The 26464-nt window shown below is 40.8% G+C and overlaps 1 protein-coding gene across 6 annotated transcripts in view; it reads left to right on the top strand.

Moving 5' to 3' along the window:
• Positions 1-26464, top strand: part of DPY19L1 (dpy-19 like C-mannosyltransferase 1) — a 112521-nt gene that overhangs the window by 32816 nt on the left and 53241 nt on the right. For all 6 annotated transcript variants that reach the window (XM_034761183.1, XM_034761184.1, XM_034761182.1 and 3 more), the window contains 4 exons: positions 10679-10736; positions 17868-17959; positions 21246-21345; positions 25195-25272. In XM_034761183.1, coding sequence (XP_034617074.1) covers positions 10679-10736; positions 17868-17959; positions 21246-21345; positions 25195-25272 — 328 coding nt within the window. The remainder of the gene's footprint in view (positions 1-10678; positions 10737-17867; positions 17960-21245; positions 21346-25194; positions 25273-26464) is intronic.

Here is a 26464-nt window from a genome sequence, read left to right as displayed (position 1 = left end):
TGAAAAGTACCTACTCTAGTGCCTGTGCAATTTGTAGGCGTTTCAGTCCTTCTACACCTCTAGCCAAAGTGGTGAAGAACAGAAAATTTAGGCCTTGTGTTGTACCTCAGGGAGCTACCACTGTTTGCCCTACTCCCTTCGCTACCTCTAAACTATAGCTTATTTTCTTGTTCTTCCTACTACCTTGAATAATTAATTATAAATAATTTTTCTTTAATCAAATGTCTCTGTACTTCAGCGTATTGTATCTAGGAAGTCAAAATAACAGTCCCTTCATTGCAACCAGCAAGTGGCCAACTGAAACTTACCTAATTAGGTCTTCGTTATTTCAGTACAGAACAGTCATAAATATGACTTAATTCATTAAATAATAAAACCTAAAATTTCTAGGTTTCAGAAACTTGTAGTATGCAGCTTCCAGCTGAAGGGCCTATTTTTAAGTCAGAAAAAAATTTTGTGCCTCTGCTCCTTCAACACTAGCCCAGTATTTGATCATGAGATCTACAGTGTGTATAGTTCCTATCCTTTTATATGTGCATGTGTGTGCTGTCCCCCTTCTGCAACTTGTGCGTAATAGTATGGCATTGTTATCATCAAACCACCAAGTTAGCAAAGTCTTAAGTATAACCTTCCTTCTCCTCCTCCAAGTAACATCCCCAACCCTCTTCCCAAACAAACCCTGTAGTAACTTTTTCCGGAAAAGGTTATGCTTACTGGCAGTTCAATACTATTCTGTGCTTCAGTATTCTAAACTGGCTTCCCATGTGGTAAGCTAATGCTCCCTTTAGGCATATATAATGCTACAGCATGCATAATGCAATTAAGAGTTGGTACTTACACTGTAGTATTATATCATGGATTGTTTACCTTCAGTATATTCCTTAAACTATATTTATCTTTACTTTCCATAGTTCTTATTTTTAATTTGTTCCTGAAGGCAGCACCTTTGTTTCTTTGTTAATCATGTGTTTTTGATCTTGACATTTTTAGTATTAATATAACGGAAAGGTTACATCTTAGATGCAGCATTGCGTAGTTCTGTAGGAGATTTATTTTTGTGACTGTTTCAGCACCCTGTTGATTTGTTTAATCCTCCACACAGAGTTGTTCCCGGAACTCATTGATTCTGCATGACTTACAGTTTTTGGTGGCTGCAGGATCTTTGAGTATTTCTCTGATTTTTTTTTTTTTTAACCCCTAACCGCTTCTTCAGAAGTTTATTTTTGTTACAATAAAAAGCAATAAAATAATGCAGTTTAAAAAAAAAACTAGGATTTATTCTTTGTTCAGCATAATTAGTTTTTGTATTTTAAAAATGTATACTGCATAACTTAAGAGCTAGTTAACAATTGGACAGAAAGTATGCAGACTAAAAACACAAAGGAAAATACTTTTACAGTTCTTGAACACAGTTTACACTTTAAATGTTTAATATCCTGACCATTTTTACAATAATTTCCCAAGACATAAGTCCATGTTGTAGACTAATTTTGCAGCTTGCAAAATTTCATTTTTAAAATCAGCAATTTTTTGAGCTGTTTAGGACAAAATGCTTTCAAAATAACTACTATTTATTCTTGGGCAGGTTTTGTACTCTTATAACTTAAAAACTCCAAAACTATTGTAAATAGTACTGGTTTAAAAAAAAATTACTCCAGAGCTAAACCTTTCTATCGCTCTTTTGACCCACAACACAATTATATTTCTGAATTATAAAACAGTAAACCCTATTTTCTAGTAAAATGAAGATCTTATTACTGTACAGCAACACAAGAGGGCACTGCTGTAGTACTTCCTTATTTCCAGAAAAACAGAATGTACTATCTAGCTGCTTAACACTGTTTTTGTCCACATCAGATTATTTTTTAGTCAGTCTGTTTCAGGACTAGATTTAGTACTAAAGTTTTGGTGTAACATTCGCCTACTTTAAAACAAATTTGTTTGGTCTTTAGGTTTGTTCTAGTGGCTTAATGTGAAGATGATTTTTGTCAAACAATACCACGCTAACAAAGTCATCAAATGTTAGTATGGTGTTTATTTGCAGCAACTTTGTTTTTTTTTTTTTTTTGGGAGAAATAATAGAGGGAGTATAGAGTAACAAAATCATAACATAAAAGCAACAAGTATGGGGACCATTCATAGTCTAGTTGAAGGTACTGGCAACAACTCACATTGACCTCAATAAAGGAGGCCTGGGCTTCTTTCACCAAAAAGTTTGATCTAGGTTTTACCACTCTACTGTAGCTCACTGTTCATATTAATATAATACACTCACATATTAGTCAATTTATGAGGAAATTCAGCGATCAATGACTTTTGATATTCTGGGTGAGAAATTTCTTTATTTTTCAGCTCAACTTTGTAACACTGAAAGTATTGGTATCAGGAGTCCGTTGCAACACCCAGAAGGAAGTGTCCCTCTTAGTTGAAACATTGTTCGTGTTTGGACACACAATACTCCTTTCCTTTCTGACTATTCTGCATTGGCAATTTTCCTTTGAAATATTAGTGTTCTGTTGGACACTGGCAGTTTCTCTGGGATATAGCAGATACTTGTTCTTGGTGCATCAGTGAACTGGGTGTTGCACTGTGAGTACAGTTTCACTTCAATTACGTGCTGCTGTTACTCCACTGAAACCATTGGATTTTATTTCAATCGAGTCACTTTGATGTAAAACTGGAGTAGTGTATCAGGCCCTTAAGTTCTTCTGTTGAACAAATGAAACTAGAGCCAACAAAAATCAGTTCAGTCAGTTATAGGCTCCTTCTAAATGGTTAATCACAAAAAGTAACTTCCATCTTAGCCTCAAGTTTTCAAGATGCAACATCTAAGAATTGCAAATGTACGTTGTGTACAAGAAATGTAAAAACAAATTTGTCAAGACCTTAATTATAATGTTGGCTATTTTTCCTTAAGAGTGAAAATTAGGTACCAGACTCCTAGATTAGGTATAAGAAATTATTGGTACAAAAATGCTAATATTGAAATGTAGTTGGTTGTGTTAAACAGAGAAGTTTAATTTCTTTTATTATTGTTCCTTTAATCTCCGGTTTGAAAATTATCTGGTGGCTTACTTTTAGATAAGTACTCAGAAAAACTGTGGCCTTCCACATTTTTTGCTTTCCCTTTCAAATTGGTAATTATCAGTTCAACTTAAAACACAAAACTAATATTGCACTTTCTGTCCCAGTTTTATGAGATATAAGATAAGGTATCAGATATTTGACAAAATATTTAAAAGCTGAACTTGCATACACTTATTCCCCTTAGTTTGTAACCTTCCCCTTAAATTTTTCTAATGTTTGTCTTGTAGGAATAGAATATTAAGCATAGGAAAGGGGTCGGGGGGGGGGGGGGGAAGGGGGTTTTTTTTTTTTTTTTTTCAGTAGTATGCATGTTCTAGCAATATTCAGTTGTGGATATGACAAAATCTGATGAGCACACGCAGATGTCACATGAGAAGAAAGTGAAGGGTGAACGTTAAAAATATTGTTGAAAAAGCATATTTAAGTAGCTCAAATGCCATTTTATGTTTGGACATTCCATTATCAAGTTTAAAAGAAAAATACATTTTCAGACATCCTTTAATATTTTGGTTGTAGTCTTTTTGTATTTTATTGATTTGTTTTTATTTACTTAAACTTCACATTATAACAGCAAGTACACCCAGGTGTTAGGATATATCAGACTAATGTTGATGGGATTGAAAAATTTTCTCACCTATTCACTGCTGGTTAACAGAAGGCTTTTCTGAATGAAGAGGAAGATCACTGCCACCCCTTTCCCAGACTTGTGTAAAGATTTCACTAAAAATAATATCTAGGCCTTCTGGTTGCAAATATAACTTTGGAAATATTAACTGACTGAATATATACTTTATCATGCATCTGCAGCCACCATACTTCTGCTACTGCTCATAGTTCTACTAAGTGAAACCTAATCAAAACCTTATGTGAAGCACTAGCATTGATAATCATGTCAGTTTCACTCTGCTACTTATCCTTGGCAGAACAATGAGGAAAGGCAGGTGCTTTCTCATCTTTGATTAAAAAGATGCAAAATGGGGATTGGAAAAGTCATGTCGAGTGATGTGGACATGCCCCTTGTAACTGCCAGGCTGCTGTGGAAGAAAGGGTAGAGTTGCAAGACAGTGCCTTGGATAAACTGGGAATCTCTGATATGGAGGGCAAAAATTGAGTTTATTCTCTCACCCAGAAGCAGCCCCCCATTTGTCACACTTACTAGGCAGAGGCTTATATCACAGATAGACAGCATCCTCCTTCTTCCCAAGAGGTAGGAAGGAGACGTGTGTGTGAGAGACAGAGATGGACAGAGATTTAATATTCTTTTGTATGTGTATTCATAAATGTTTCTTTTGTATTTTAATGTAGAGGAGCCCACTGGAGAAGAGTGTCATGATTTCATTAACCCTCTTTCCCTGTGACAAGCTCCACTTGCTAATAATATTGAATGGCCTTGTCCTAGCCCCTCAGTGAATTAGCTCATGAGGTCGATGACCCTTCCTAACAGTCTCACGCTGTCACTCCATCTCTCGCTCTCTCTGGTCTGTAGCTCCTCTCTCGCTCCTGGAACCACGATATCCTCTTCATGACTTGGCCCTCCTGCCAGCTCACTCAGTGTTTTTGTCCCCCTTCCGGGATATAGTCCTTCATAGTCTCTGTCACTCTCACAATGACCGAGGGAATCTTCCAGTTCTCTGCCCCACCAGTGTCACTTCCCCAGTAGTGGGTAAGGGAACCCAGGCCTGCCCTCTGCACCAGGTTCAGCCGAGGGTCCCTACAACACACAGCCAAGGTCTGCTCAGTCCCCAACCATGCTGTTTACTCCTTGGGCTGCATCCTTACCTCCTGGCTCTCCCCACTCTTCTGGGTTTGCTAGCTTCTCGACACCCTTCTCCCAGGGAACAACCATGGGCTACTTGTCTCTCTAGTCCCCAAACCCACCTCCCTTCTCCCAGGGAGTGATTGCAGACTACCTCCCTGTTGCCTCCTTCCTGCTGTCAGCTTCCTGGTTTTATAAAAGCTCTGCCTGTTCCCTCACAGGTGAGCTTCCCCTATTTAGGGCTTTCCTCTCAACCTTCAGCCTAATAGGTTAATTGGCCCATCTGGCCTCCATTAACCCCTTCTGGGTGAGTGTGGGGTGGACACCCCATCACATTCCCTGAAAACTTACACATACATGAAGCGAACCGTATGTAGTTAAAATATTATATACAGGGTGTTACTTCTCTTCCCAGTATAGAGTTGTGGAAAACTTAATTTTCCTATTTATATTTGTTAAAACCATATTGGAATATGGTGACTTAAGTATCCCCAGATTCTACTGCTTTCTCTTGTTTGTCTTGTTTCCTTTAATGTTCTTTCATTATTCCTTTAACTGGTGAGAGAGAATTTAGCACTAATGAAAAGTACCGAAATAATGGTCCTGAAAACTGAAGTCCTGTATATAAGACGTACAATTAAAGCATTAACAGTATAAGATCCCCAACTGCCCTGTCAGCTTGCTTCAACTCTGATCGGGACAGATTGCCTTGTGATTGAGAGGGTTATTCTGTCTCCATGACCATTCAAACTTTGACCTTTCAGTTGAGACTGGTATTATGGATGTGTGTATTTATTTATTTATTGTTGTGCTATTTTCTGAAAATGTGATGACATTTCTGTCAGAATATGTTGTGACTACAAAATTAGTTTTTTGGAGGCCAATAAACAGGTCTTGGATGGCCTCTGGCTTTGAACTGGCAACAGACAGTTGGTGTGTTGCAAAGTTCCTTTTTCCTGTTAACATTCCTCAGAACCATCCATTGCTTCATCCCATCACTACTGGCTATGCTATAAAATGTGTATGTCTATGCACATGGTTCAGTTACAAAATCCTAGGATTATTCTTTGCTTCAGTGCTATTGCTAGTTTTTCCATTGTTTTAATCTTTTACTCATGCTCTATATCATGAATGACAACACATGTTCTTTTCATTTCTGCTTGTATACCTTGTTTCACAGAAAACCATATGGTTTGGTTAACTTTGGAAAGCCAGAAATCAGTATTAATATCTCCTGAATTACACAATTTTTCCACAATAGGTTTGCAAAATAAATTTGTATTTTTTCAGTGTGTTGGTAAAGTGTACATTCTAATTTCCATTTCTGCTAATTTAGAAATTGTAAACATGTTATTCAGGTTCTCAATAAAGCAGTTTCTATTATGGATGGAAAATTACTCACCATTTTCAACCAGTTAGCTAGGAAAGTGGGGCCAGATCCTTCAGCTGGTATAAATCAGCATAACATCGCTGAAGTCAATGGAGCTACACCACTTCTATCTACTCAGTTGGACACTGCTTTCAATCATAAATCCTGCAAATCTTGGTTTTTCAGATGCAGTCTTTGCTTTTTAGCTTCTGACTTAACCTGTCAATTGTTTGATATTTTTTGACTAGTATTCTTTCTCAAAATATATCCAGATGCCTTTACAAACACATGCTATCATTAATTGTAGCACAAATTTCTATTAGTGTGGAAGGTATCAATGTGATTTATAGATATTCAGCACCGCTACTGTTGTCTTTGTGCTGACCTTAATACCTTTTAGTGTTTTGTTTGGATACATGTTTGCAAATGAAACTTTGAAGTCATTTAGATCTTCTGTGAGCATTTATCATGTTCTATGAACTCTAAAATCTGTCTTCAAAGGAAAACTGTTTCCACTTTGCACAGTTTATCAGTCTGAATTTTCAGAAGGAATGCAATGCTTTGAACCGTGAATAAATCTATGAAATAATTCTGAATATAATTTCAATTGGCAGGTGTTCCAGAACCTATGACTGGTGGGTAGGCATCAAGCTAAATATGTGGCCTTATTTTTGACAATAGGAAGGAGTGTGCTAATAAAATTTGTGGATAACACAAAGTTGGGAGGTATTGCCAATACAGAGGAGGACTGGAATATCATACAAGAAGATCTGGATGACCTTGTAAACTGGAGTAATAAACATAGGATGAAATGTAATAGTACAGAGTATAAGGTCATGAACTTAGGAACTAAAAAATTTTTGCTATAAGCTGGGGATGTATCAGTTGGAAGTGACAGAGGAGGAGAAAGACCTGGGTGTTTTGATTGATCACAGGATGACTATGAACCATCAATGTGATGGGGCTGAGAAAAAGGCTAATGCCGTCCTAGAATGCATCAGACAAGGTATTTCCAGTAGAGAGAGAGAAATGTTAGTACCATTTTATAAGGCACTGGTGAGACCTCATCTGGAATACTGTGTGAAATTGTTCTCTCCCATGTTTAAGAAAGATGAATTCAAACTAAAACAGGTGCAGGGAAGGGAACAGATATGATCCAAGGAAAGGAAAACCTGCATTATGAGAGGAGACTCAAAGAGCTTGGCTTGTTTAGCCTAAACAAAAGAAGGCTGAGGGGAGATATGATTGCTCTCTCTAAATACATCAGAGGGATAAATACCAGGGAGGGAGAGAAATTAATTAACATAAGTGCCCATGTGGCCACAAGAACAAATGGATATAAACTGGCTATCAGCAAGTTTAGGCTCGAAATTAGGTGAAGATTTCTAACCATTAGAGGAGTGAAGTTCTGAAACAGTCCTCCAAGGGGAGCAGTGGGGGCAAAAATCCTTACTGGCTTCAAAACTGAGATTGATAAGTTTATTGAGGGCATGGTCTGATGGGGCTGCCTACAATGGCATGTGGCCCATCTGCGACTACCAGTAGCAAAAATCCCTAACAACTGGAGATGGGACAGTAAATGGGGAGGGCTCTGAATTATTACAGAGAATTCTTTCCTAGGTGTCTGACTGGTAGGTCTTGCCCACATGCTTTGGGGGTCTAACTGATTGCCATATTTGTGGTTGGGAAGGAATTTTCCACTGGGTCAAATTGGCAGAGACCCTGATTTTTTTTTGCTGTCCTCTGCAGCATGGGGCACAGGTCACTTGCAGGTTTAAACTAGTGTAAATGGTGAATTCTCTGTAACTTGAAATCTTTAAATCATGATTTGAGGATTTCAGTACCTCAGTCAGAGGTTAGGGATCTATTACAGGAGTTGGGTGGGTGAGGTTCTGTGACCTGCAAAGGAGGTCAGACTGGATGATCACGATGGCCTGACTGAGCCTTTGGTACAAGTTTTCAGTTAGACTTTCATGCAGTCTGTCATTGCTGAGGAAAGATATAATTTAGCTTATAGGCTGATGGTTTTCACATTACTCCAGTCCCATGGAACTCTGTTTGTAGTATACTCCATTTAGGAAAAAAAATGTAAAAGAATGATGAGGAGGCCATGAAGTCAAGTACTCAAAAGTTAGAAAATACCAGATTTCATGTAGTCAGTGCAATCTTAATTCTGCCCCTTGTGTATATTCATTATGACAATCTAATTACATCTCATTCAAGACACAGGATGTACTGTGCTCAGCAAAGGAGGCAGCTGGCAATGATTTCTCTTTATACTCAACATTCAATGTGTGGATCCCATGCCTCATTTACTTCATGCCATCCAAATGCTGCGATGAATATGACATTGTTTTTTTCATGAACTTTTCTGTGGTGCCCATTAGCATGGCCACCTGAATGCCTCCCAAACATTAATGAATTTATCATCTTAATACCTCTGAAGTAGGGAAATATCCCTCACTTTGCAAATGGGAAAATGAGAAGTGTCATATCCTAGGAAGCGCCACCTCATGCCACTCACTAGGGCTGTTGTGAGTGAAATCCAAGCCTCTGCTACTCTTGATTCTTACAAGGTTTCAGTGGGGTGCAGCCCTGTTTCCTCCTTTGGCTCCTCTGGCACATTTCCTGGGCATAGACTCAGTCTGTTATGCTTTCATGGAAAGCATGGATCTCCGCTCATCTGCCCTAGGCCCCCGGACGAATGCTGGCCCCTGAGATAACCCAGTTACTTAAACATACCCTTCTCCAAGGACTCTACCCAAAAGATGTGAAGCTTCTAGTTACGTTTTAACTCTCAGGAACGTGCAGCAGTTGTGAAACTGAACACTCACTCATACATTGCATAGGGTCTAACACATTTATGCTCTTTACTTAATCATGTAAAGCACCAGAGAGTACAGATCAGACAAAATAACAAACATCTGAAACCACAGTATTCCTCACTAGCTCACCCTTCCTTTGTGAGCCCTTGGGGAACCATATGGGTACAGAAGACAGCAGGCATTCAGGAAGCCCCCTCCTCAAACTATCCATATGCAACAGCCTGCATTTTTCCCTCTTGTATACCCGGCTTGTGCAACCTTCCTCATTCCCCAGGCTTCCTCTTCCTGTCACACTCTTTGTTCCTGTGTGTGTGTGTATGTTTAAACCCCTTCTGGTCAGCTGGCCTGTTCTTCTACTGGTAAGTTTGCACTGCTTCTCCCTTCCCCTCTCCCTTCTGAGGAGTCAGCTAACATGGTTTTTCTAAGGGTGCAGCTCACCCATTGTCCCAGGTGTTTGCACCTGATTATGGTCATTGATAAGGCTAAGATTTAGTCAGGGGTATTTTTAGCAAAAGTCATGGACAGGTCACGGGCAATAAACAAAAATTCATGACCTGTGACCTGTCCATGACTTGTACTATATGTGACTAAATCTTGGGTGCTCTGGAGAGTGGGCGCCATAGGTGCTGGGAGGAGCCCGGGAGTGCTGCGGGGGGTGGCCCAACACTGCCCCAGCAGTGGCTGGTCAGTGGCACCGGCACCACTGCAGAAGTCACGGAGGTCCAGGACAGTCACAGAATCCATGACTTACGAGACCTCTGTGACAGACTCACAGCTTCAGTCATTGAGTCCTAAGCATTCCTCATGGTATCTGTCTGGTGTGTACCTGCTACAGGACCTGTCAGCAGTGGTAGATCTATATACATATAGGTACTCATAATACATCAGTTTTTTGTAATAGAACTTCACAATATCAACCAGAATTCATAAGTTGTACAGAGAGAGCCCCAGTTCATCACAAGGCACAGATTCACACCAAAATTTGCAAAAGTGTCCACCAACTTTGAGTGCCCATTTTTTGGATGCCCAAACTGAGACACCTAGGACCCGATTATTTTTTTTTTTCCCAGAGGTGCTGAGAATCTGCAGCTCCTATTGACATCAACTGAAGTTTCAAATGCTCAGCAATTCTGAAAATCAGGCTCTGGATATGTCAAGTTTTGGACACTCAGAAAATGAGGAACACCTAATTAGTTGCAAAAAAACAACGAGGAGTCCGGTGGCACCTTAAAGACCAACAGATAATTAGTTGCTGCCTCTAAAAATGTTGGTCTAAGAGGAAAGCCTGCAGCAGAGCTAGGTAACCAGATTATTCCACTGGATGTGTATTAAAGGTAAGGAAAATTCAGAGGAGTTCTGCAGGGAAGAGACGCAATACAAGGGTGGACTGTTCCAAAACTAATATTGGTTGCCTATCTAGGCTCTTAACTGGTTTACATTGTAATTCTCTCTTCTACCTCCTCCCCTCAAAAAAAAAAAAATATATATATATATTTTTTTTTTAAAAGTCTGTCACTATGTTTAAAAGTGAAAGATTAGATATTCTGGGGTGTGGACAAATCTTGTGAATTTGGGTTTCAGAAGATATTACTTGAACATTATGAAATTCTGTTGCACTCATTTTTCATTTTCTTTTCACAGTGGGAGCCGTCTAGGAGGTCTAGTTACGGTATTGTGCTACTTTTTCAATCATGGGGAGGTAGGTCTTTTAGACTGAAATTTTTGATTGTTTTAGACTAAATCAGGTGTGTGATTTTTACTTAAAAATAGAGAATGCTTGTACTTCACATCTTAGCCTATGCTTAAAGGTAAGAAAACATTGAAAAGAAAAATATGTAATATTTTGAAAGTACCTGTGAATGTAAACTTTTTGTGGCATTTAAGATGCCATTATAGAAACAGCTTTTTTTTTCCACTGAAATTTCAGTTTTCATTTCCCATATACCTATGTGTGGATAAACTCTTAATAGAAATCCCCTACTTTAAACTCCTTCATAACTAAACAGCAATCTCAGTAACTAATATTGTACACTGATGTCATTTCTCTTTCAGCTAACCTTTTTTTTAATGAGGGAAAGTAGAACATATAAGAAATGTTGGAACCTAGAAACATGAATACTAGTTAGTCATTTCATATTTTCTGAGGCTGGCTTAGCATTCTTGGTTAGTTTGTTCTACTAATGCCCTTAAGCTGAATTTAGATCAGTAGCATTCTTACTGTCTAATAATATAATCCAAGCAAGTTTATTTGAATATAATTTTGAGAGCTTTCCATAAAAGTGTAGTCGGTGGTTTTTATTTGAATAATATTCTTCTGGCTTCCCTTTTCTCCCTCTTAAATATAAAGGAGATGGTATTGGAAGTGGGTTGTGGAGAAACGTAGCCTGATGTATGTGTCAGATTGAGATTTTAATTGCACAAAAATCAGGAAATTAAAAACTGATTTCCATCTCCACCCAAGAAGTAAATTCAGAAGTCAATACTATGTGTGAAATCCCTAGCCCCAGTGAAGTCCGTGGGAAAATTCCCATTGACTTTTCAGGGGCCAGGATTTCAAACTATGTTTGCATAGTTATTGTTGCTGTAAGAACGAAAATTGTAGCTTTGAATACCATCACTGGTGCTATTAAAATGTGTCCCTAATGTTGCATTAACTTTCTTGTGCCGAACATAGAGTTGTTTGATGTATATTCATACGGTTGTATTATTCTATATGGCATTTAGACCATATATTCAAAGGTATTTAGGTGCCTAAAGATGCAGGTAGGCACCCGGTAGAATTTTCAAAAGCGTGTGAGTAGGTGAGGTGCCTCACCAGCATAGGTGTTTCACTGAGAACCTGCATCTTTAGGTGCCTTAACATCTTGGAAATGTGGCTTGAACCCTCTGGTCAGTAGAGATTTCATAAATAAATGTGTTCATTCTGATGTCTAGAATATTTATTTCTCCTATTTAAAAAAACTGCACCTTTTCAATCTTGAGATGCATGTAGAAACCTCTAAAAATCACACTATCACTGACACAATGAGAGTTTGTTTGACAATCACCACTGTTGCCCATCAGTATCCTTCCAGATATCTCCTCTAACAATCCCTCATAATTTTACAAAACACAATATATTTTTCTTCAGAAACGCACAAATGGAGCAAGTTTTCTTTATACAATATCATTTTAGTTATCTGAAAGTCAGGAAGGGTACATAGTGAATACATAATAGATAATTCAGGGTTCAGATAGCCACAGCTGAACGTATTTTCTGTCAGTATACTAATGATTAGTCTACTATATTCTCTGTCAGGCAACATATCATTTAGAAACTGTCTACATTTCTAAATGATATGCAGAAAAATAATGCTAAGCTTTTGGAAAAAGCTTTATTCCTTTAGAAAAAGATTTGTTTAATCCAAAATATCTGATGTTTTTTTTTTCTACCACTATTGTCATCTCTCTTGTGTTTTGAAAGAATAAATGATTTTAAGTGCCCTTTGGCTATGTTTCTGGTTTTTTACTTAGAAACATGTGGTGTTCGTCGAGTGATTGTACGTGTGCATTCCACTGTAGGTGTTTGCGCACCCTGAGCACAGTCACCAGAGATTTTTTTCCCCTCAGTGGTACCCATTGGGGCAGCTCAAGTGTCGTCTGGTGCTGTGCACACATAGTGCTTGTATAAAGCGCCCAGCCGACCTTGTGCCCCCTCAGATCCTTCTTACTGCCCATGACAGTCGCTGGAATTATTCTTGCTTCAGCAAGCTTTCTCAGAGTCTTCCTTTTCCTATAATTGTATATAGTTGTAAATAGTCAGTTTTTAGTCAATTTAGTATAGTTTGTGTCAGGGTCAGTTAGTTAGCGGAGTTTGGTCCGTTACCTGGTGCCGAGGCATATCTGGTCACTGGGCTTCAAGCCCTGTGCCTCCTGCAACAATGCTATATCTCCAAGTGACTCATACGCTAGTTGCCTGAAGTGCTGGGGAGAGGCTCACGTCAGGGACTGCTGCCAGATCTGCAGGGACTTTAAGTCTCGCACAAAGAAGGACCAGGAGGCCAGGCTGAAGTTTTTACTGATGGAGGTGGTGTTGAGACCTTCCTCCAAGCTGAGCTGGTCAGATTTGGCACTGAGTACCTTTTGGAACCTGTGGGGGTTTCCCTCAATTAAGGGATCCTATTCAAGATGCTGCTCCAAAAGAAGAGCACCACCGCCCCATTGGGCAACATCCAATCCAGACTTGGGTACTGAACCCAGTGCTGGGTTTCAGGAACTGGTTCTGCAGAACCCTCTGATGTGGAAAGGGAGGAAGAGTGTCCTCAGCTGGTGCTGGCCTCCTCCTCCCCTGATGAGGCCGTGTCAGGAGTGGGCATGTCATCTCCCCAGGATGACTATAGGGCTCACCAAGAGGTAGTGAAGGAGTCCTCCCATAGTCTGGTTGACGTTTTAGTGGTGGCAGGCCCATCAAAAGTAGCCCTGCCCCTTAATGAGGCCATTATGGACCCTGTTAAAGCCCTGTAGCAGACTCCTGCTTCCCTTCCCCCCATATTAAAAAGAGCTGAGCGGAAATACTTTGTGCCTGCCCATAGCTATGAGTTCTTGTACACTCATCTTATCCCTCCGCACCCAACTCCCAGGTGGTATCTGCTGCCATTGGAAGAGAAAGGCAGGGTCATCAAGGTGCAACACCTATAGCAAAGGACCCCAAGAAATTGGATTTATTCGGTAAGAAAGGTTTATTCTACTGGAGGGGGGGTTGCAGTTTAGGATTGCAAACCAGCAGGCCTGCTGGGCAGATATGACTTCAAGATGTGCAACACATCTTGAAGAACAACAGGTACGGAAGGTTAGAAATTGTTTTTTGCCTGGCTTACCTTTGTGTCTTGTTGTTCAGATTAAATCTAGTTGCCATATGGCTCCATCCTGAGTTGAAACTAGTTTTGCCTTTCCAGTTTACTCATCTGAGCTTGGTAAAGGTCTTTGAATATGTTCAACTACATTTAATTGCATTAGAGCTTCTTTAACTACTTGATAATGGATATCAGATGTTATTGAAACAGTCTTGTTTTTAAGATTAATTAAAAACCCGAGATGCTAAATGGCTAATGCAATATCTTTCAAATGGAAGTTCAAAAATAATTATTCTCTGAAGATAACATTTGTGCAGGATTCTCACTTGTGTGGGACAGGCACAGCTTCTCAAGTTCTAAAAACATTTGATTCCTAAGGGTAGCAGACAGGTATAAATGTGCCGCACCCCACCATGGAAGTTAACCATTGTCCTCTGACTTTTCCAATTAGTTCCTTCTTCAGAGGTGCACACAGAAATTTTTCACTTAGTTCATAAAACCAAACCCCTTTGTGGCTGCCTCATTCAGGCCTCCCCACCACCTTTCTCCTGGCCAGCTCCCCTATGTGGGCACTCCCCATATCTCCCTGTACTAGCAGGTCTTGAGGCTGTCGCTAGTGAGTCCTGCGGGCAGAGCAGAGGGGACACAGCCGCTGGAAGTGGGGCAAAGCTAAGGAGGCCCCTGGAGGGGGAGCCATGATGCAGGAGCCAGCCCCATGACTGTGGTGAGGAGAAGCAGTGCTGATTGCTCCACTGCCCACTCAGTTTTGGCCCTGAGGTCCGCCTGTCATGATAAAGAAGCCACGGGCCAAACCTCAGTGGCACTGCGACCCCCATGCACCAGGTTGCAATGGCACTCACTCAGTATTGGTCCGATCGTCCGCCTCCCTGTCATGACAGGCTGCAGGGCCAAATCCGAGTGGGCAGTGAGGCAGCCAACACTGCTCCTTCTTTCTGCTGCTGTAGGCCTGGCTTCTGTGCCAGGGCTCCCCGCTGGCACTTTGCCCAGCTGCACCTTCCAGCAGCCTGAGCCCTGGGTTCCCTGCCAATGGCATGCACCATGTGTAATATGCCTACAGCTGTGGATGCCACTGTCCTTGACCACAGATTAACACTGTTACAGCTTCAACAAAATGCTAAAGGAGTCACATATGTGTGTGTGTATGGTGTCTGTGTGTTATATCAAATAACTGTTTGGCATAAAATAAAATATTAATGTGCTGCTTTGGGCTATCTTGAAAAAGAAACATTTACCTTACAGCGATATTACATTTCAAGCATAGGAAAATGGCACAACTCATGGTAAAGTCAATATAGCAATAAGGTAAATGCTCCCTTTTTTTGGTTGCTCATCCTATGTATCACTTTTTGCTTTTACTACTTTTTTACTTTTTTCTTTCTATATCTTGCAGGTTAGGTACATTTTAAGTGTGGCTGTACTCTGAAAAATAACTAAAAAATGAAAGCACTTAACAGTATATGTGCTTTTAACATAATATCCACTTACTTCACCAAAAAATAAGCGTTTATATGTTTGTGCTGTAGAGTCAATACAGCTGAGAGTGAGCGTGATTCACTTCCTGCTTGCTAATTCTTAAAAGAAGTGTTTACTAAGTTCCAGTTGATTACACCTGTTAAAAATCATTTGAAGACTAATGGGGTTATACAGATATTACTGAGGGTTTAATTTGAAGGTAATTTGGATGAACAGTTATGAATTGGGGAAATAATTTGCTCTAAAGATCTTTTTATTACTTCGGTGATGCAAGAGTAAGAAAGAATCCAGGCTGACCCTGATCAGGAATTGTTTGCATGGCTGACAGTTAAAATAAATAAAAAGGAGAGGGAAAAAAAAATCTGTCAATTGAACACACTTGATTTGGAAATTAAGGACAAACATGGAGCAGCACAGTGTTGTGTTTAGTCACTATACTGAGTGGAACTGCACTTTAAAATGTTTTTCTTTTCTTCATATCTTCTTTTCAATAAACTGTTTTTATTTTTGAGTTTTGCCTCTGTTTTCAACAGCTTGTTCCTACCACTCCATCTGTGTGTGCTTCCTTTTTTCAGCTGATGTTTTAATATTTCAGCTGATGTTTTAATATTTCATAATCATTTTAATTCCTTAAATCTGAATTTTTGTTCTCTTCCCTTGATTAAAGCACTTTCTCTGTTTAAATTCTCTACCTCTCTCCTGCCTCCTTTGTATAGCATCTGTCCCTTGAACTCTGTGACCTCCTGTCTTGCGTGTTAGTAGAGGACATCTAACAACTTAAATTTGTTCCTCCACATTCTGCCAAGTTTGAGCTGCCTTTGGGCTCGTACTCTGTTTCACTGTTTTCTCTGATATTGGGAATTGCTGCTGTGTGGGAGCACAGTACATAAAGCACTAATTGGCCTCTTAAGTATGATTGGAGAGTAACGTCAAATTTAGGGGGGAACTTAGACCCCTGTTGGTTGTGATACACATACTCTTGCTGCAGGCTAAATGGTACCATACCTTATGAAGTCGAATCAGTTATTGATCAAGACAGACATAGATGGGGGTAGAGAGAGAATATTGCTGATACGTAAGTCAACGTGAGAATAAAAGTCCATAGAAACCCTTTGATTCTACCAGCAGTTCCTCAGTAAACGTCTCGGTATTAGCAGAAGTCCACTAAAGACATTTCCCTTCCATTGCCACAGTAAATGTATATGAAGGAGAGATGTACTTTGTCTGTTCAAGATTACTTTTAAAAACGTTGGATGGGTAAATATGTACCTGATAGGTTTAATTACCAACAAACAGCTTTCTTCTAGCTTTGCTTGTATATTTCATGTTATTAAAAGGTTTTATATTTAGATACTGTATTGAATTTGTAGTACATCTTACAGCAGGTTTCTTTCAAACAAAATTTTCTAACACAGTTAAATTCTTAATGTATAAGAAGGAACACCTTTCAAAAATTGAAGTAACATGAAGCCTCTTGTGTATAATTGCATTAATTTGAAATGGAAAAATGCTGCAAAGAAATATTCAAATATATAAAGTTTTAGTTAACTCCCGGGTGGAATTGACTTTTGAAAACCAAGGATCTGATTTCTGCAAATCCTTGTGTAGGGCTGAGCCTAAAGGCCCAACCTAGCCCATGTGGGTGGCACAGCTACATGTTTTGCTACTCCAAAAGCATTCTGAGGAGAAATTGTGGTTCAATCACAATTGGTTTGCCTTCTAATCACTTGCTCTGCAGTGGGGGGAGTAATTTACAGCAACTATGTAACAGGTACACTTAGTTTCAGCTGCTCAATGTTACTGGCTTGTGTGTTGGTGGGCAGAGCCAAGTTTCTGTACATTCCACACAGCTGTTGGGTGCACAGTCTCTGCTTTCTTCTCTCCATGCCTGAGCTACAGTGTGGGAGACTTAACGTAGGGATACAGGTGTGTTGGCTTATGCCTCTCACCCTGCTCCCTGCACTCTTTTATGTGTAGCTATATTAGCCAGTCACAGTCTTGCTGTTTGAGTAGTCCTTATTCACATCCATAATTAATTGATTTCAGCAAAGACTGTTTTTGTAAACAAGAGATTGCAAGATATGGCCATAAGTGGAGGTGAGGAGAACCTGTGCTACTTTGGCATCTTTGTTCTTGGTGGACAAAACTGCTCCTAAGCTGTCAGATTTCTGTTTTTGCAAGAGTAAGATATCGTTCCCACTGTAGTCCTCTCATATCAAGAGAAGGAGCCAGTAGTAGTGGTTAAACCCTCCCCGCCCTCAACTATTAAAGCCCCAAAACTGTATCTTCACTCAAGCATGCATGCTCCTTCCTTCCATCTCTTGTATCTTGTCTTATGACGCACTATTTTGTTGACTTATGATTGAGTCTTCATCTAGTTTGTTTTTGTACCATTTCAGTTTCCGTAGGTGATAATTTTAAATCATAAATTCATTGCTTTGCGGGGGGAGGGGAATGAAAATGTAGCAAAACATACTATGAACTAATTCAGTTCTTATTTTCAGTGCACGCGTGTGATGTGGACTCCACCCCTTCGTGAAAGTTTCTCATACCCATTCCTTGTGCTTCAGATGTTGCTTTTGACCTACATTCTCAGGTAGCGTCCAATTTATGTGTGGTTATTAAGAGTGAAGAGTTTAAAAAACAGAATCCCTGAGACAGTGCATTTATTTAGAGGCTGTGGTCTTGTACATACTAGTTTTTTTTCCCTTCAGACATTACCCATTATTGCTAACACCAAAGGGTCTCCACAACTGGTAGTAATAGTGATACTAGTGGTTTAGGCTAGGCTCCCATTATCACAACATTTTTAACACTGGGCTAGTGGAGCTACATTGGTGTTAGTAACACTGGTAATGAAATAAACTCCTAGTTTAGACACAGCCTTACTGTACAAACCAGAAATCATATATATGATTCTTTGAGTGTTTGCCCTTGTCATTCCATCCTAGATGTGTGGGCACCAGTGCACCAGAGTTGGTTAACGTTTTCCCATAGCAATACCCTTTGGGGAGGGCTCATGAGCCCTACGTATGCTTTTGCTAATTGCCAAGAGCATAAGGGGGGGGGGCAAAGCTGCCCCGGCCCCTCCTTCTCTGCCCATTATCAGTAGTCATAACACATCTGAATGCCTCACACTTCCCCTTTGTGCTTTAGAGACCTAAATTTCAGAACAAGTTACTGGATAAAGTGAACAAGGAACTTAAGGTTTTTATAAGCGAGGGTTGTTTGCTCACTCGTCTCCAGAGGCTGTTCTAGATGAAACCGACTCAGCAACAGCCATCACTATGCAGCTTGTTTCATGGAACCAGGTATCGAGTGTACCAGCTGAATTCCCACACCCTCTGAAGGTTCAGATTTGTTTTGGGGCAAAACAGAGGAAGCTCTGAACACTCAAAAGATTCCAGGATAACCTAAAATCAATGAATGTTTATATTCCCTGCTATAATAAAGAAGCAGTTTTGGCCTCAGGCCCAGCAGAGGTATCTGTAAAGCTCTAGAAGGCATCCTAGGTATCAAAAGAAGAAACCACCTTCTCCACCTCCTTCAACTTCTGCGTCCTTGAGACAACTTTAAAATTCCAAGCAGTCTTTTTGATTCTTTGGTCCAGGGCAGCAAACCACCCCAGAGATCTTCTCTCCCTTTGGCAATAGGTTGTCCCATTTCCTAAATGCCTGGACCCACATTACATCAGATACTCTAAGCATTCTGGAACTGGGATTTACCCTGCAATTCATGTATATTCCTCCTGCCCCCTTCCCTTTTCACACAGCTCTCACAAGGTTATACTAATTCAGGAAGTGCAGACTCTGGTGCAGTTAGGGGCCGTAAAGGAAGTGCCTCCTCAATATAATGGAGGAAGGGATTTTATTCCTGATATGTGCTTATTCTGAAGTCCAAAGGAGGCTTCATTATGAAATCCATTGCCCAACAAAAGAGTGCAGGGCCAAGACACAGCCCTCCATGACAACAGATACTGATTTAAAAGGTGCTGACATCCGATTCTCCAGATGTACATGGGCAATGGTTCCATTATGCAGCTTGCTAATGAAGTCCAGCAGAGGGTTGGGACACCTACGCCCTTTAAGGCCTTCTATAGTGCGACTTGGTCAACTGAATCAAATGCGTCCATAAGGTCGACATATGCTACGTGCAGGGGGTTTTGAATGCATGGTGTATCTCTGACAACAAGCTGAAGGCTGGTGGCATCTAATGTGGAATTGTTCCTCGTAAAGTCTGATTGTTGGGGGCAGCACTGAGCAGGGGCTCCAAACGTGCCAGCAGAACATTTGCAAACACCTTCCCTGGCATGGACAATAAGGTGATCGGCCTGTAGCTCTTACATTCACTGCTCAGTCCCTTGTCCTTATAAAGTGAGATCACAGTACCGTCCTTCCAGCTGGTTGGCAAGGTTCCAGTTCTCCACAACAGATGAAAGATGGCCAGAAGATGACTCTTCCATGAAACTTTAATTGGTTGTCCTTGTGACTCAGACAGAAATCCATGGGAGCATTTTGAAACTTCGATGCTTTTTAAATATGAAATATTTATTTGATCACTGAGGTAATTGAAAAATGGAGTCAGAGGACACCATGAGTCAGTGCAAATTCAGGTGAAAGTATTAGAATGTGTCAACTAGATACAGTTATTGCCTCACCTGCCTCGTAGCCTCATATATAATTTCATCCCCAATTGTCGTCTTGTGGAGGAGTGGAAGCATGGCACCCATTCTTGGGCTACAGGGCTCTGCACTCAGGCGTCATTGGCATCACAAAGGGGCATGTCTGTTGGAGAAGGAGTAGAAAACTTTCCTGCTGACTTGCAGCAGTTTGGGAAAACGGGAAACCATCCAAGAGGCTCAAGAACTTCCAAGGAAGGACATGTAGGTCAATTTACACAAGTGATTATAACTATAATCCTCCTAATAGACGAAATTAAAGATTTTTTTGTGACATTAGACCCCAATGTAAAGTCTGGCTGCAGCGGAGTTATCTAGTTTATTTCCTGTCTTCTAGCAGATGGAACAGTTTAGTCTGAATGAGCTGGGCCTTCATCTCTTTTTGCATTATGTCCCATGGAAGCAGTTTTCTTCTTCATTTATGGAACTGATTGTCCTTCCTTAGAAGCCTTTGAACCTCATAGGTGGCTGCCTCAGTTTTCCCAGACTGTTACATTTTGGCAAGAAAGTTTCTACTCCTTTTCCCATAGACATTCCTTTTTATGATGCCAGTGACCCTTGAGGACAGAGCCCTATATAGTCCCAAATAATTGCCATATTTTCATTCCCCATAGGTAGGTAGGCAAGTGGAGATTAAATAATGATATATGGTGAGGTCAAATTCTGAACTCTTGTCAGCTAATACCATTGATATATCCCCTGTGTTTATAATACTGTACTAGAAATATTGCACAAAATATTGTGTCACTTGAGTAATGCATCATTCTGGCTGTCATGTCATCAATGAGAATGAGGCAGTCTGGGCATCTTTAGAGAAATCTGAAGAGTTGGAACACTTCATAAAGCCTGAAAGGAATTCTAAACTAAATGTTACAGTTTTTGAGAGAATGTTCATCATAGCTTGCTTAGTGGGGCCACTCAGCACTTTTTTGTTTACTTCAACTTCTACTTTTATTTCAAAAGGTGAGCTATGAAATAACAAGGGTCAGAATTAATTATTTTAATTATTCTTATATATTCTTATGGAAATTAATACAAAAGTTACTTAAACTGTTTTGTTCACAGTTGTCAATTTATATTGCAAGTCCAATTACAAGGCAATTTTAAATTTTTTGATACTATTCTCTGATGCTCTTTTGGATGAAATACAAAGGCCTATTATAGTTTGACTTACTGGTATCTGTTTTATTTCTTTTTTCCTAAGGACTCCGAATATTAATAGAGGAAGCTTGATTGCACTGTGTGTTTCTAATGTCTTTTTCATGCTTCCCTGGCAGTTTGCTCAGTTTGTCCTTCTGACACAAGTAAGACAATTTTTATTGAATATCACCAAAATATTCATGGATATATTAAACACACCTCTGTTCCTGTACATGGGACGATAGTATAGTGTATATGTAGCTTCAGAATAATAAATTCAAGCTTTATAGTATTACACTATACACAGTATGTTTAGACAAGTGTGTAGTTCATTGCCAAACTTAGATTCAGGTAGAATCTTTATCTTATTTAGATAAATTGACTGCTTTGTACAGTCAAGTGAATTCATAGGACTTCTGATGTGTTTTAGCTACCATTGTCATTCTGTAGCACAGTAACCAAAATTTGGTTTTATGTTCATTCTGAATATCTGTTTTCTAAACAGAGCCCAGAATGCAGCAGCCAGACTTCTCTTGCTCTCAGGTTCATATTGCACCATCACATTCACTGCTGTCGTAACATCTCCAAAGTTATTTCAAAATTGTCCCCTTCTTGTCCCACAATCTTAACTGTGGGGTTTTCTCTCCAAGGTGATGGAAAGTATACCAGAATGTTTGTCCTTATTTGAACTAGTCCTGCCCGTTTTGAGCCCTTCCCAGATTTCTCTGCCTCCAGAAATAGTCCAAATGTAGTTTTGCAAAACCATATATGAAAACAAATATTTTTGTGATACTAATAAAATATTTCAGTTACAAAAATTTTGTAGGCATGGAAATTTACGTAATTTGCCTTTTAGTCCTAGAAATGCATGTACTAGGAAAAAACCCTCCATTGTTAGAACCAGAAAGTGAAATGAACATGTTTAGTTTCACTGCCCAAATTGTTTGAAGGGTAAAAAAGTAAAAATAAAAATAGAGTACAATCAACTTATTAAAATTAAAAAAAAAAGTTAATAAACTAAGGTGATTAATACAAATAGGGAACTATTTTAAAATGTCTTGGAATTTTTTTTTTATGTTTAACATATGATATTCCAGCATGAATTTTACATGGATAGTGTTGACTTTTGGTGTACCTATTGCTACCAGGTACAGTAATTACTGTCTGAGAGCAGCAAAATGCTCATCTGATTTAAGTACTCCAGAGGGAATTTTATGCCAAAAATTCTGTGCACAATATATTTTAGAACTCTGCAAATTTTATTTGTCAAGAAATAAATGTGGAGGCTCCAACATGGCAGTGGGGAGCACAGGCCACTGCCTGGATGGAAGTGGGAGATCACCCTGGAGCCCTCCCTTCCTCCCCACAGGACAGGGACTCAGTGGTGAGGGTGCACCTGACCTTGACGCAGCACAAGGGCCAGGACTGTCCCAGAAACACCCCAGGGTCCTGCCCCTCTGCACCCGGCACTCCAGGGGTGGGCAGGCTGGCTCAGCCCGCCAGGATACAAGTGTGGCGGGGCTTAGTGTGGGGGGACCCAAGTGTGGGGTGAGAGAGTTCTGTGTGGGGCAGTCTGGGTGTGGGTGGCTCAATGGGGCATCTGGATGCACAGGAGCTTGTTGGGGGGTTTCGGGTGCAGGGGCAGTGGGACTCTGCAGGGGATCCAGGTGAAGGTGGTTGGGGCTCAGCAGAGGCCATCTGGGTGTGATGGGATTGTGCTTGGCAGGGGTGGTTTAGGTGTGGGGGCTCAGCAAGGGGATCTGGGTGCTGGGGGAGTGGGGCTCATTGGGGTGGGAGTCCGGATGTGGGGGGGCTCATTAGGGTGGTCCAGGTGCAGGAGGGGTGGGGCTTGATGGGATGGAGGTTTGATGGGCCTGCTTAATGGGGGAGCTCCAGTGCTGCTGCTGAGGGAATGCTGCATGACGGGCTCCCCCTGTTCCCCTCCCCATGTCCTATCCCTTTCCCCTTCCTCTCCCCACTATCCCTCTCCCACCACTCCTCCATCCTCCTTCCTTCCCCACTGCCTATTTCCACCCCCTTTCTCCCATTTCTCCTGCCCCAACCCACCCCTCTTGCCCTGTCCCACTGTGGGCATTCACCATTGTACAGAAAACAAGATGGCTCCCAGCATGCAGAAGGGGAGCCCGACCGGCACTACGACTCAGGAGATGGCATCCAGCTGCAGAGTCAGCTAGCCGTAGTGGAAACCTCCTTCATCTGGGCAGTTCTGTGCTCACAGAAATGGGGAGTGGGGGCAGTGGCATGTTCCCCCGCATACCCCCATGCCCTGCATCTGAGGGGACTATGCCCCCCAAACTATGCCCATGGGTGTCCTGACCCCTTCGGAGATTTACCTCTCTGCCAGCTGCTCTGGGCACTGGAAACCATGCTGGCATGTGACCGTTCTTGTGGCTTCCCTTTGCCTCTCTGTCATTTTCTGTGGGGAAGCAAAGAAATCTGTTGGGGGGGATGAATTCTGTGCATATGCAGTGGCACAGACTTCCCCCAGGAACATATAATGTAGTTTAAAAGAATCTGTTAAATATATCTCTAGGCAGCACATACTCATCTTTATGCATTTCAATTAGAGAAAAATGTAAGCCCAGAAGTGCTAATTATCACAGTTTTTAAAAAAAGTTCTGTAATCAGGGCTTTTAGGATTTTTTCAGTCAATAGAAGGTAGATTAGGAAAAGGTAAGGGCTTAGATTTCACAACACAAAGCATTGGTTATCATATCTAGCTTCCCCACTGAAAAATTACTCTTTATGTGTAGCTTCTAAGCGCAAGTGCTCTGATTACCTGATTCAAAGGGTTGCTACAATCACTGACCTCATTCTTAAAAATAAATCAATAAATATGGGACATGGTGAATTAATTACTAGCCCATGTCAGGTTTTTTGTTTTAAACTGTGTGACTTTTAATGCATTCTGGACTCTTCAGGTAATTGTCCCTTTTGGAAGCAGAAGTCTTGCTCCCTATTTGGGTCTGCAGAAAACAAGCTGCTGCATTAAATATCATCCTGAAGAAGTTGGGGTTAGAATGAGAGGAATAGAAAAAGCACTCATACCTTCCTAAGCATCTGCTATCCTGAGCTAGTGTGCAAAACACCCATGACTCTTAAATTAAAAACTAGGAAATCAATGAATAACTGGATAAAAGGATAATGTGGAGAAATAATTGGCAGAATTATTCCCGAGGCTCTCCCCCACAAGTATTTGTGTCCTCGTTTTTTTTTATTTTTTTTATTTTTGAGGTGCAAGGATGCCCTTCTCTCTTTCCTCTCCTTGTCAACCCAAGGTGCCTGTAATACAGGAGTTTCTCTTCTCTCCCATCTACTTTGGGCTGCTGTATTTTGAAGTAGCAGGTGTTGCTTTTGAACAAAACAATCTGGGCAGGGGTGGATGGTCTCCTAACCACAAGAAGAAAATTAGTTGCAGGTGGCCACCAAAAATGTAAACTACAGAAACATGTTTATTTTAAAAATGTTTGATAAAATGACCCTCATTTTTCAGAAAATCAAGGCAGAGACAACAGGGGGTGCTCTGCTGGTTAACACAGTGGACTGGAACTTTGGAGAGCTGTTTGGTTCCTAGCATCACCATAAACGTCATGCATGACCTTGGGCAGTCACTTAATTTCTATGCCTCATTTTCCTCATCAGTAAAGTGGAGATAATATTTCCTGATTTTTAGACTAATAATGAATGCTCTTTTATCTGAAAATGGGAGGTACTATCTAAGAGCAAATTATTAATACAAGTGGGGGTCATTAACATGAGTAAAGCAACTTCTTTTATTTTAAATCTTATTCTTGAAATGTTTAAATGTTATTTTATATTCTTTGGGTGTTATACACAGCTCCACCTTCTTTCAAAATAAGCCATTGCAAAAATTATAAGCCTTTAGCCATTAAAAGGAGCTACAGATGCTTGTGGGTTATTGCTGAATAATGTAGTTATGCTGTATGACTGTATCATTTTCAATTAGTTTAATCTTCTCTTTTTAATTCCAGATAGCGTCGTTATTTGCTGTGTATGTTGTGGGTTACATTGACTCTCTCAAGTTACAGAAGATACTTTGTGCACATATGGTAATACTTCCTTTTAAAAAAATAAACTAGTCAAACCAGCTAATGAAGAGAAGCTAGTTTTAGATATTTTGATTAGTTGCGTAGTGAGTGTAAAGAGTTACTGTAAGACTAAGAGTGAAGGGAAAAAAGGAATAGAACCCTGTCCATACACAGATCTTGAGATGCACAAAAATAACTTTTTAAAATAGAACACTATTATCTGCCTTTACTAATTGTGTATTGGGAAAAAAAGAAAAATGTACCAGTTTTAAAAGAATACTGTCAAACTTGGTAGACCAACATTTTCATCTGTCGTAGAAGTCGATATTTTCCAAATGTCTTGCTAATAAATAAATCTTTTTATGATTTAGACAAATATGTAAACGTAAATCAAGTATTTTAATATCCTAAATCATTAACAGTGCACAGACTTGTTTTCCCTTTAATGAAAGAGCTACGTTCACTTCTGCTACAATATCATGGCCAGTTCAAAGCTGTTAATTGGAACAGCTCATGAACAGGGCCGGACTAATGTGGGGCTTCATGGACTGCAGCCCAGCGCCTCTGACTAAGGGGGCCCCGCAAAAATAAATCCATAATTATATACAATTCAGTGGTCACCAACCCGCCGATTGCCATCGACTGGCTGATCCTGGAGCCTCTGCCAGTTGATCGTGATCTCCGAGCCACTAAAAGTCCTGTGACGCAGCAGGGCTCAAACAGGCTGCCTGCATGCCTTGGCCCCACGCCGCTCCCGGAAGCAGCCAGCTGCTGGCACGTCTCTGCAGCCCTGGCGGGGTGGGGAGGAGGCTCTGCGCGCTGCCCCTGCCCCCAGCACTGTCCCCGTAGCTTCCATAGGCAGGGGTGGCACTTGCAGGTGCGTGTAGCGCACAGAGACACACTGTCGCCCCCAGGGGCATGCAGAGACGTGCCCGCAGCCGTCCGCTTCCAGGAGCAGCATGGGGTATGGCAGGCAGGCAGCCTGCCTGAGACCTGCTGCGCTGCCGGCCTGGAGCAGCCTGTGGTAAGCGCCTCCCGGCCGGAGCCTGCACCTCACACCCCCTCCTGCATCCCAACTCCTTCCCAGACCGCGCACTCCCTCCTGAACCCCAACCCCCTGCCCCAGATCAGAATCCGCTCCTGCACCAAACTCCCTCCCAGAGCCCGCACCCCTCATCCTCTCCTGCACCCCAAAACTCTGCCCCAGCCTGGA

The sequence above is a fragment of the Trachemys scripta genome, chromosome 2 (genome assembly GCF_013100865.1).
Source record: "Trachemys scripta elegans isolate TJP31775 chromosome 2, CAS_Tse_1.0, whole genome shotgun sequence".
NCBI classification, from domain to species: Eukaryota; Metazoa; Chordata; order Testudines; family Emydidae; genus Trachemys; species Trachemys scripta.
Note: the sequence above shows the minus strand (reverse complement) of the source record. Positions and strands in the feature narration are given on the sequence as shown.